The 12,685-nt window shown below is 44.5% G+C and overlaps 1 protein-coding gene across 4 annotated transcripts in view; it reads left to right on the forward strand.

Moving 5' to 3' along the window:
- LOC139113795 (cytospin-A) overlaps positions 1-12,685 on the forward strand; it is a 35,562-nt gene that overhangs the window by 21,633 nt on the left and 1,244 nt on the right. For 3 of the 4 annotated variants that reach the window (XM_070675199.1, XM_070675201.1, XM_070675200.1), the window contains 9 exons: positions 4,777-5,113; positions 7,013-7,381; positions 7,469-7,681; positions 7,751-8,206; positions 8,325-8,760; positions 9,188-11,056; positions 11,670-11,864; positions 11,955-12,125; positions 12,204-12,586. In XM_070675199.1, coding sequence (XP_070531300.1) covers positions 4,777-5,113; positions 7,013-7,381; positions 7,469-7,681; positions 7,751-8,206; positions 8,325-8,760; positions 9,188-11,056; positions 11,670-11,864; positions 11,955-12,125; positions 12,204-12,586 — 4,429 coding nt within the window. Of the gene's footprint in view, positions 1-4,776; positions 5,114-6,396; positions 6,486-7,012; positions 7,382-7,468; positions 7,682-7,750; positions 8,207-8,324; positions 8,761-9,187; positions 11,057-11,669; positions 11,865-11,954; positions 12,126-12,203; positions 12,587-12,685 lie in introns of those variants that run through there. The other variant, XM_070675203.1, reaches the window with a different exon arrangement.

Genomic DNA, 12,685 nt, shown 5'->3' on the forward strand with positions numbered 1-12,685 from the left:
ATGCATCGCGCACGTTCCGCATGAAATTTAAATCGTATCGTAGCCTTCGGCTTCGGTATGCGCGCTAATAACTGCTTACGTATCATCGCGATACGATATCGAAATATTAATGGCTGGATAAATAATGATTAATAAACAGATCCGTAAATTTCGAGCTGCAGATTTTTTCTTTTTCTTTTTTTTCTAAAGACTTGACGTCCACAAAGTGGCACGATTCTGATTATAATAAATCCATTGACGCTCGCCGAATATAACTAGAGATATACATTAAAGTCGTCCAATAAATTTATTTCGAATAAATTTTTTTCTTCTCTCGATAACGCAAATCTGCTGTATTTTATTAACTATTTTGAATTTTAATTTTATGAATTGATTTTTTTATGCGTCGAGCACGACGTAGTTTCGGTAAATCTATTTTTTTTCTTTTCTTCTTTTTTTTTTTGTTTTCGAACAAGTTCAGTCAAAACGCGAGATTCCTATAAATGTTTGCGTTTAATAACCGAATATGTACTTGATTCTAACGGACGAAATTCTATCAGTATTCATCGTAACGGAATCTCATCGAACGGTCTATGGATGCCACACGAGGGCACAGTGCCGTCTCTGTTCCGTATTATCTCACTGATCGCATGATCAGACACCGAGCTTCACGGCTCGATCACTTCGTCTTCCGTACGTTGCCATCGCGAGGACTTATCGCTTCGTCACGTGCACGAAGATCGACACCGCATTAATTCGCACAAAGAGCAACCGTTGTTATTTATTTCGCTTACTTGGGATCGAGATAGTCAATCTGCCAGTTGAATAATAAATAGCCAAACGACAAAAATTCCCAATACCGTCTTAAAAATTAATTCGACGCGTGTAATAAAAAAAAAAGGAAAAAAAGGGGTACAGCTTATGCTCATAAAAGAGTTAATTTCAATTCACTTCTATTGTATTTATATCTGAGAAGTATGACATAACTACATTTTTTTTTTTCCACCGAGCACACCGTTCACACTTTCTTTCATCCCGACAACTTGCAGGGTTTCTATATTTACGCGGTGTTCTTACTTTTTCCCTCGCTCCCGATGCGAGATATTTTTGCAGAGAGCGAAATCTAAGATCGTGTCGAAACGATTGTGCGGGGAAATCTGGGGTATATTGCAACCCCGCATATTTTTACTCGCGACTATTGTTGCGGCATCATATACCCGCTGACGAGAGTGGCTCGGGGGGGAGAAGGGGAACCCCGTCGTCGAAGAGTGTCGTATTTCCGTTCGCCGGAAAAACGCATACCGGTTAGGTTTGCCCTGGGCGGAGGTTTGGCGCTCGTGCAAAATACAATTCGCCCCGGGACCCATGGACGTGTGCCCTTCTCGATATAGGGCCCCCCTCCTCCCTCCTATCGCGGACGAGTGATTTTACCGCATATGCGACGTGTATCTTCCTTTCAGTTTCGTTCCCTACGTGGCGTTGAACTTATTACAACCTTGGACCCCGGGCTTTTCCCACCGAGTATACCCCAAAAGCTAAAAAAAAAATTTTCTACTTCGTTATTCATCGTCCCGATAAATATCGAGGATGCCATAACGCCGTAGTTCCAGTCGGTACTAATATTCACCTTATAAGCGGTATCACAAATACTTAACATCTGACGCATCGATAATAACTAAACACGGCCGATAGGAATATCCGCTGGTCATTCGAGCGTCTAGCGGGCGGCGAACAGTTAGGTTTGACGTTTCGTGCATTCCACGCTGTTCTTCAGCGAGCTCCGTTTAGCCATTAAAAATATTCTTTCTTTTTCTTCTTTTTCTCGTCTGGAGTACAGTTACGGGGAGGGTTACTTCGCCGAGATGGAACTGCGTTGTCTAACGCTGCCAGCGTGCAAGGCACGTGTAAATTGCCGGCATTTGCGTGGGGATTCGAGAGACGCGTCCCGTACCGCGATCGGGCTCGGGAATGGCTGCGCATAAATGAAGAATACCGCGGCAAGAAAAGATTTATCCGCTCACGTACCCCGCGTCGCGAAGGCGAGAAGACCTTTCGGCCACCGGGTACATACCATATGTCGACCGTATGAGAAAACTGGTCGACCGGTGAGACGTCTGCGGATTCCGTGTGGCCTCCTTAAGCAGCTCCTCCGCTTCTTCTCCCGTCCCTTCCCTTCTCTTCTCCGATCGTGCCATCCTCGACGGCGATGAGGCGCGTACCCGTTCCCAAGAGCTCCGACGGTCCATCCGAGCAATTATCTCTCTCTCCCTCTCCCTTTCTTTCTCTCTCTCTTAGTTCCTCCGATCGAAAATCAACGTTGATTCCGGGATGATCGAAGCGCGTCAAAAAGCAAATCGGCCGTGCCAGCAGCCGATCCGGAAATCGCTACTCGATTACCGCGATCGGGGCCTTTTGCCCCGAACCCTTTTCTCGTGCACACGGCTGTTGATGATTACCTTAACGAATTTATCAGTCGATATTACGCAGATACGTTCACCCGATGGAAGATTTAAATCGCTCCTGTCGTCCGCTTTGTTGCGTCCTATTCCGTTCGACGCAGGGCCCTTTAAAAATGAAGTTGGAACACTCGCCGGCTCGTTCCAGTTTTCGGAAGCTACAAAAAAGAAGGAAAACAGTGCGGTTGAATTACGAGTTCGCTCAGTTAAAATTATTTGTCTCTGAACGCAGCACGTCGTCGTCGATTAGAAACGAGCAGCGAGCAAATTGGCAGATTTGCCTTTCAAAGATTTGCGTTTTGATTCAATTAAGAGAACGAAGGTATTTAGACCTGTTAAATTCGAAGCAGCGCGCGTCCCACGTGCGTTTTATAGTCTCTCTCTCTCTCGGTCCCGGAGCCTATTCCGCAAGTGGCCCCGCAATTACGGTCTTTAAAAGGCGACGGCGCGGATCACGAGGGAATTCGCGACGAGGAGAATTCCTCAATGGCCGACGAATGCGGCGGTCCAAGTACGACCTCCGGCTGCATTTACGACTCTGGCCCTTCGTACAGTCCGGCGGCGAGGAGGCCGCCTAAGAAAAGCCTTGGCTGGCGAGGAGAGCGGAAAAGAGAGAAGGGGGGACGGAATTACAGGAGGAAGGCGATTGTCGGCTCGTGTATTCAGTACCCGATGCACCGTCGTGCGGTATGCTTCGTCGCCAGTGCCCACTGCCGCTCGAGCTGGATTCACTCGTCCGAGCTGCTCGAAAGTCCGTGAAATCGTCGGGAAGCGGTCCCAGGCGTTCGCCTATCTGTAAATAATATCGATCGGGGAAGGTGCATCCGCGACGACTCGTCCTACGCTTCGTCCAGCGTCCCGATCGATTATCGAGGGACCGTCCGTCGACTCGCGCGAGCGTCGTCCTTGGGGATCCTTGAGAGGTCCACGCCACCGCAAGGACATCCGGTCGGTTCTTCCGCGGTGGATTCACGGTCGTTGGCCGAAACCGATAGCAACAAGTGGCCGCCGCGCGAACGACACCGACGCCGGAGCCTGCGAAGCTGCCGGGACCATCTCTCGACGTTTGGGACATTCCCGAAGGAGAAGAGGAAGGAAAGTGGCTCGCTTCGCTCACGAATCTTCGAATTCCACGGCGAGTGCGCGGCACACGATGCGACGATCGCCTGGTCGGCTCGTGTAACGTCGCCGTCGCCGATCGGCGCGTCCTGTAAACGGCAGGATAACGAGAGAAAGCCGGCTCCTGGGCAGCGCCGAGGCACCCGAGATGCGAAGATGCTGCGCGGCGGAACTGGCGGTACGACGATCCGCGGCGGAAGGTGCACCTGGATACGTGCGGAGATGAGATCGGAGTCGCGCGATAGACGTGGGAACCGGACCAGGGTGCTCTGATGCTCTCGTCGCGTAGCCCGAGTGACCTGGAGAACAAAAGAAAATTTATCTCTGTCTACGATTGCGTAAACAGATTTCAGCCACGTCGCTTAAGTTCGATTATTCATGGATTAAAATTTTAACTGAAGGGACGACTAAGGGCGATCTGTAAAAAAGTGCGTCGAACGGTTGAAATCGCCCTTTATAGAAGTTAATTACGTCAACTGTTCATTTTTATTCGATTTAATTAAAGGACCATTTTTTGTATCGAGACTGAATATCGATATTCCTTTTTAAAGTGACACTAAATTGCGTGGATTAAAGTGACTTTCGATTGACGGATTGACAATAATAATTAGAAATTACGAAGTGACAATTAAATTCCTTCCTTCTATAAAAAAAAAAAGAAGAGAAAAAATTAATGTGACCTTAAAAGTGACAATTTAAAAGTCCATTTTAAAGGGAAGTGACATCTCCGGCGTTCACGTGCGAGCAGAACGTTCAAGGCGCCTTGGGGATTCATTGTTTCGCCGTCGCATTGTGTCCTTCTGCGAAAATCTAAATTGAGAGACAATTGCTATCAAAAACGCCTCCGCGCACGATTGATAGTCGCCGGCAGCTCGTATCCGTGACCTCGCGATGATTACGTTCGTTACGTCGTAACGGGAGGAGACGCGACAGGATGACGACTCGTTCGCTTTCCTCTTCGTCCGAGTCCTGGAAACGCTCGCTAACGGGAAAGACGATGTCATTGTTCGTCGGCGGGTCATAGACGCGCTTCCTCGGCGACAATACTCTGAACGAGAAAGAAAATCGTCCGATTTCGCGTTCTTTTTCTTCTCATTTTTTTTTTTTCCTCTCTCTCTTTCTCCTGGACCAAAACTTTTTTCTCGTGCTACGAGGAACGAGATCGTCTGAATAACGCGGCTAATTGAGTGACCATGATGAAGTTCAAATCGCTGTTTCGCAGAGGACAGCCTAGCCAGCAGCAATCGGCATCGCAACAGCAGCAGCAGCAGCAGTCGGCGTCGCTGCGCCAAGTGCCGAGTGCCTCCTCGCTGGAGGCGAAAAGCGACGTATCGCCGACCGGGAACAACTGGGCCGGCTCCCTGGGCAGCAAGGAGCCGGCCAGGTCCAAGGTGACGACCGCGCCGAAGGGTCCAGCCAAGGTCTCCAAGATGCAGGAGCTGGAACGGGAGGTTGAGGCCCTGCGGAAAGATCGCTCGCGTCTCGAGGCGAACTTACGGGACGCGGTCTCCGATGTTCAGAATCTGCGCGAGGTCCACGCCGAGCTGACCGCCTTCAAGGTAAGCGCCCTCGAGGAAATCGGGGTACCTTTTTCGCGCGAGCTTCGGTCGGCTGAAAAATTAACGCGGAACGCAAGGCGCGCATTTAGCGACTGCGTCGCAAAATGTTCGATGAATGAATTATACCGCGTCGCTCTGATTCATCTGCAGTTGACGTTTCGCATTAATTTTCTCCCCCTTTCCCTTCCTTCCTCCCGTACCTCCCGCGAGCGAACCTGGCGTGCTGCCTGCACACGTGCATACCTGCGTTCCGTTCCCTACCTCTTTTCGCGTTTTCGCGTGCCATACAAGGAAGGCGACGTAAGGCACGGTCGGAGACGACGGCGGCGGCTGCAAAAATATCCGCTTTGCATCTAAATTGCGCTTAATAGATCGATCCAGTAAAAGATACGCCGGCGCTCCTCTTTTCTCGGTTAAATCACCGGTGTTATCGGTACTACAGAGCGTTCCAAAAATAGAACACTTTGCGCGTCTCAATTAATTCGGAGCCGGACCCGAAGTTTCACTTGTTCCGATTTACATCTCGACGTTTTGATATTAATTATCTTTTAATTACATTAAATTGAAAAGTACGACTTTTCTGTTAACGAAAATTGTTTGATCTTGCGGAAAAAAGAAGCAAGAGAGGGGAAAAAAAAAAAAAATATTGACTTTGAAGAAATCAATGGCTCTGTAGAGTGCATCTCGCCGAGACGTTCCTCCGGCAGGCCCCGAAACAACCGCCGTGAAACGATTCCATTGTTCTCTCGGACCCCTTTTACCTGCGAATCTTGGTACTTTTTCCGCAGCCGTCCCTCTCGTTCACGCTTGTTTCAGCCTAGGCTGTTCGCGATCGCGTAAAAATCAGCAGGTATTCTCGCAAAGGCTGCACTGTAAAGTTGCTATTTTCGCTGGGTGCACCCTACCGTGTTATTTCCTCCCCCTCCCTCCGATCCCCTTGCCCGGAAATCGTTTGCCAGCCTCGATCGTGGAACCCTTTACCGTCGTGCAATCGGATTCAATTTTCCACGCTGCGAAAATGAAAAGTTCGGTAGATCGCGGTCCCCGTCGGCGGGAATCGTTTTCGGCTGGCCGCGGCGTCGGAATCTGAGCTCGGCGGAAATTATACCGGTTTCAATCCCGGAGCTCGTGTAACCGACGTAACCGTTAGAGAACGTTAGAAAGAGCGAGCGAGCGTGAGAGAAAGAAAGAGAGAGAGTGAGCGAACGGACGGGGGGAGGCTGGGGAGCGAGGAAAAGGGCACGAGGAGTCGGTTTCGCCGTGCTCGAAAACGAAGCCAGAGGGCGTAAAACGCGGCGGGGATGTTTACGCAGGAAGAGAGCCGGGAAAGCGGATCCGAAATATGAAAAAACGTTGCTTCTCGTCGCCCACGGTAAATGCTCTTCGCACGTGTCGAGCCAGATCCGTATCCGCGAGCCGCGAGTTTACGCGAGTTTCAACCTCCCGGCGCGAGGCCGTCCGCGTCGATTTCTCGTACGCCGCTTGACTCTAACCTCGAATCCGGATTGGCCCCACGTCTCGTCCTTCCCTCTTCAGCACCCCTTTCGTCGGTGCGACGTTCACGCGTGTGTTCCTAACACGCGTGTCCCTTGTGTTTTTCCTCAAACTCGACGGAGCTCGCAGATGTTATAATTGAGAACGTCGCCCGCAGCTGTCGCGATTGTTTGCCGACGGTTTTTATGTACCTTCTTTCGTTACGTTCGCGCGAAGACAACGTAGTATCAACGCGCAAAGAAAACCACGATGCGGAGACTTAACTCGTTGAACCTCGATTATATTTATAATTAGACGCAAATAGCCGAGCCGAGATGCTCTTTAGACGTGGATATAAATTATTCGAATCTATTATTTGTAACTGTTGCTAATAGCTCGCATATGTTTTGCTGTTTTGGCGAATAGGAACAGCATCGTCTGGAGCTAGAGCGCCTTACCGAAGAGAACGAAGCTCTTCGCGCTCGTCTCAGAGACGTGGCCCATTCTCCGCTGTCCGATTCGGAAAAACAACAACTGTTGCTAGATGCCTCGAGGCTTCACAACTCTGCCCCAGCGTCCATCGCCATTCCTCAGGATGATGGATCCACGCACAATACCAGTACACCTCAAGATGGTGCTCAGTGCACCACGCCGGACTGGGACAAGCACTCCTCCAGCTCACTGTCCGAGGTTTCGGTTGCATGCTTACAGGATAGGATTTTACAAATGGAGGAGACGCATTATTCCACGAATGAAGAATTACAGGCAACGATTCAGGAATTAAGTGACTTACAGGTAAGTTTTTATTTATTTGTGAAGAAAGATAGCGGAAATACAAATTTTATCAACAACAATATTAACCACAAAATTGTAATTATCCAGGCACAACTGCTCGAACTACAAGCGGTTAACGAAAGGCTAACTGAGGAAAAAGGAGTTCTTTTGGAATCTTTATGCCGTCAGACGGAAAAATTAGAAGAGTGTCGTGCTAAGGTTGATACCTTGCAAGCACTGCTTTTGACGGAAGAACAGCCACAGGAAGCATCTAAAGGTTACAATACGGAAAGGGAACAGAAACTTGTAGATCTTTTAAAAGTGAGTAATATTAATTATATGTACGTAAAACAAATGGCAAGAGATTACTGATTATTTGTACGATTATAGAGTGCGCAAGAGGAACGTGAGACTCTCCTTCAAAAGCAAGAAGAGTTAACCAGTGAATTAAAGAATTTAAGAGCAAGTGCTGATGCTAATGTGGTTGAAACTGAGCGTTTGACAAAATGCGTCCAATTATTAGAAGCGACAGTAGAAGGAGCGAACAACGAACGAAAGCAGTTGGATATGGAGTTAGCGGAAGCCAGGCAGGAGGGCGCGAATCGTAGTATAGAGATCAGTAGACTGGCGACTTTACTGGAAAACGCGCGAGCAAAGATCGAGGAGCTGGAGCAATCGAGGCAGCTAGAGAATAAAAGCGAGGCGGATGAACTGCTAGATGCGGCTAGAAGAGAAAAGGATACGCTCGAAACCCAAGCGGCAGCATTACAGGAACAATTGGCGCGCTCCCATTGCGACCATGATCGATTGAGGGATCAATACTCGCAGCTTCAAGAAGAATATAAAGTATGGTTTTGTATTTTATGTATAGAATTCGCATCGAAAGAGCGATTAATTTTTCTCGAATTAATTTTCTTTGTGTAAATAAATTAATTAAAGTAATTTTATTAAATTTATATTTTAGGTGGCCCGAAATAATGCAAAATCAGCAATAGACGACTTGGAATACAGGTTGAATCAGTTAAAAGATGAGCGGCTGTCTGTGAGCACAGAACTGCAACTTGTTCGAGACTCCTTGGCGGAGTTGCAGACGCAGTGCCAACGACATCTAGAAGATAAACGAGAGCTGAAAGCTGCATTGAGCGAAGCACAACGAAGAGAACGCGAAGCGCAAACTCATCAGTACGAATTAGAGCGCGCGTTAGCCGAGGAACGTAAGTTAAGACAAGAAGAGAGCGCAGAATGGGAGCAGTTCCAAACGGATTTACTTATGACTGTGCGAGTTGCCAACGATTTTAAAACCGAGGCCCAGAGCGAATTGGAACGCGTGGTCATGGAGAACAAGACGCAGAGAGATAAGCTAAGAGCGCTGGAGGCACAACTCGACAAACTTAATAAAGGTAAGCTAACAAAAATAGTTGGCGTCTATTAAAAACTATTATGTGATAGTATATTATAACACGTGAACAGAATTGTGAAGATTTAGTAATATAATAAAAAGTATATTAATACGATATACTAACACATAATATTTTTTACGAATAAAGACCGAGAGGATTTTGTACTAAATATTATCGGAAAAAAGGATAAGCCTTAATAAAACAAAATGTATCGCGAATTAATTTTCTTTTATTCTATATTATTTTATATTACAGGGCGTCTGACATTAGGTGTCTCTTCAAATAACTGCGGGTGGGCAGCTATTTGGAGGGGCATCTTATGCTAGACACCTTGTATATTAAAAAAATTTATTTCATTATAATGCTGTGGTAATAAGTTTTATTAATTTTTTTTCCTTTTTTCCTCATTTGGACTGCGTATTACTAGATAGCACTGTAGTGAATTGCAAGACACTTGATGTCACTAATGAGGATAAAGAAGAAATGGCAAGCGTTTTACTAAAGCGTGGCCGGATGCTAAAGAAGCGTTACGACTCGAGAAAGCACGCGTTACGAAATAACTTATTTAAGGCAACGATGAACGTTTGGGACTCACGTAAATCGAAACTCAAGGAGGTCAGTCCTGTTACTCGAGACAAATTCAGTTTGCCGAATAATAATCTGACCATCACAGATGGTAAACCAGCACTTAAAGAACCTATTAAATTGGAAGACAAATTGATTTCTGGCGAGGAGATTAAATTCTGTTCTGCATATGGTATTGGCACGCGGCATTCTGACTGCACAGATTGTACAGATGCACAGAAAACGGTTGAACATTTAGTAAATGAAGATTTGAAACAATCAAAAGTTTCAACAGATGAATCGTCAAAGATTTATTTAAATGACTTTAAACCTGGCCAAGATTCTCACAGTCCATCCGATAAGTCTTCAATAATTACGGAAGATTATCCAAAGTTGTACATTACTGTTACAAATACATCGAATAAAGATGCGAAAGCCAGAAGTTCCTTATTAAAAAATATTCGTAGCATTCAAAATGCCAACGGAGGCTCATATGGTATTAATATTTCAAATAGTCGATTCTTCGTACCGAAAGATTACATATTTTCTGGTGTCGAAACCGCGATGAATGATCTGAAATTTGAGGTTGATCCGGAAATGGGGAGACTGTTGCAGAGAAGTTACAGCAGTCCAGAAGAGCGTTTACCTATTTTAACTAACATCATTGATGTCGATTTGTCGTCTTTAGATAATACAACAATGACAGCTGAAGCTCCAGCTGCGCCAAGTAATTCGATAAAACGTGCAGATTCCGATAGGATTGTAAAAGCACTTTCTGATTCGTCCGTGTGTAAGAAATCAAAAGAAAGTGATAAAAATGAGAAGAAACAAACATTTCTGAAAAAATGTGAATCAAAATCAAACGAGGTAATTGATTCTATTTTAAATGAAACAATTTTGAAATCAAAATCAGAATCCCAAATTAGAAATTATGCCGAATTATTAGATAATTTTTCTGATAGCAAAATGCACGAAAATGAAGAAAAAGGACAAGGGAAAAGATATGAGGATCATAGATCTTCTCTATTAGAAGCAGCTCATTTAAAAGACGAAAGAACAAAGGATGTCTATAACATTGATGATGACCAAATTACGAAAATTGTTGATATGCTTGAAGAATCAGAAGCATCAAGTAAAATTAATGAAAATAGTGAAATAAAACCAAAATCAACGACAGATGTAAATACCGAATGTGAAGAAGTAAAAAATTCTCATGTTTTATTAAATGCTCCTCCAATAAAGCGAAAATCTTATCCATTTTTAACTCCGTCTGAAATTGTATACAATTCAAGATATCCATCATCGATTCCAATTGTTTCATCAGGCACGTCAGGACAAATTTTAAATGTTCTGTCGAGAAAAGAAATAAAAACTTCGGAACCAATGGGTTCTGTCAACCAGGAAGAACAATCTGAAACATCGGCGTGCAACGAACAAGAATCGAGGAGTTCGAATGAAATAAATCGATTGAATCGCACAAGCCTGCAAAGCAGTACACAAATAAACGAGACTAATTCTCAAATCGAAAAGAAGATGCCTTTCGAAGAAAATAAAGTTTGCACCACGATCGAGAAACCTAAAGTATTGCAAAGTAATACGGATTTAAAATCGGATCAACCTCCTTCGTTAGGACGAACATCATCCTTAAGAGAAAAGTTTGAGACGATCGTAGAGGACGTGGAATTGAGAACGCTGCCGGGACGGCGCCCGCAAATAAGTGATACTTGCGACCGTAAGTCGTTCTTTTAATGTGGAAACTGAGCTCTTTTAGGTTGATGGGGCCAAACCAACAAAGTTGAATGAACTTAATGGATTATTTAAGATTTTTTTTTTGTACTACTTTGAAGAAAAAGATCTTGTTTTAATAATCAAAATTTTTTTTTAACGCAAAATAGTACAAAATAAGTAATAGATAATACACTGAGGCACATTTGATTTTGATCCTGCCAATTAAGAAAGCTTGGGGACCGCTCGCAAAAATTCGGCCTATTGTCCGTTCCAGCTCTCCAATTTAGATGAAGAATATAAAATGTGTATCTTTACGTCGCTAGCATATTGTGCCACTCATGTCCTCTTATTTGTATCTGTCACCGACATTTTTGTGTTTCTCAACTTCTCGATATCTTTATACTTATGTTCATGTTTTGTCACGAAATTATTTTGTCCTCAAATTAATCCGTATAAGCGTGCCGTCTTTTATTTGTGAATAGAAAAAATGTTCGTATCGTCCAAGTATAATAATTACCGATCATTTGTGTTGGATTTTATGTACTTGTGGCTTATCGCTTTGTCATTTACAGTTTAATTTTGATAATTTAAATAATATGTACTTGAAATTTTTTTAGCTAATCAAAAAGTAATACAACAACCGCCTGCGAGGCCGGCCAGCACACCAACGGAGACTCAGCAATCCGTATTGACGAGCGTGCAACAAGAGATTGCTGCTCGCAGAAAAGCAAACATCTCGCGTCAAGATTCGAGGCTTTCTGTCAAGTGTTTGATTGAGAGTATTGAAAATGCAACGAAACAGGCGAAAGCTGGTAGGAAACTATTTCAGATACAATTTCAATATCCGCTGAGACACCGCTTCCTTGAAATTGTGATATTAACCGATTTGTTTTATGTTTCAGGACCTGGAAGTCGTAGCAGCTCTACATCGTCTTTAAATTCGATAGGAACAGATATTATGTCTTTAAAGACTCCCCTCAGAGATCAACAGCAAATTAACAATTTAATCTGCACAGCAAATTCGACGAATAACAATAAAACACAATCTACAATCACAAAGAAACCTGTGTCAGGTAATTATCAATTAAAATGTTGTAAATGTAAAATGTTTTATACGATAAAAAGTAATTTTTTTAATTATTGGCACACAGAAACAAAATCAACGCCTGTGGTTTTGAGTCCCGGTGAATTGTTGGATTCAGCCGCTTTAAATGCAAAGGCAATTGATTTCGTGCGTCGGAACAGCGTTACTGATTTATCAGAGCGCAAAGATCCTCTGTGCGGTTTAGTCAAGAACGGTGGATCCAGACGTAACGCCTTGCTCAAGTGGTGTCAAAATAAAACAATAGGCTACCGAAATATCGATATAACTAACTTCAGCAGTTCCTGGAATGACGGCCTAGCATTGTGCGCGATTCTGCATTCTTATCTACCGCGAAAGATACCGTACGATACGTTGACGCCAGTTGAGAAGCGGAGGAATTTTTCGATCGCTTTTTCTGCCGCTGAAAGCGTTGGCATACCAACTACTTTGGTAAATTGATTAATAAATTATCTTTGAATTAATTGCAAGAGTGTAGAAAGTATAAGATAACTTGTAATTTTTGCAATATTTTAATCGCACAATTTAAAT

The sequence above is a fragment of the Cardiocondyla obscurior genome, linkage group LG03, assembly GCF_019399895.1.
Source record: "Cardiocondyla obscurior isolate alpha-2009 linkage group LG03, Cobs3.1, whole genome shotgun sequence".
NCBI classification, from domain to species: Eukaryota; Metazoa; Arthropoda; class Insecta; order Hymenoptera; family Formicidae; genus Cardiocondyla; species Cardiocondyla obscurior.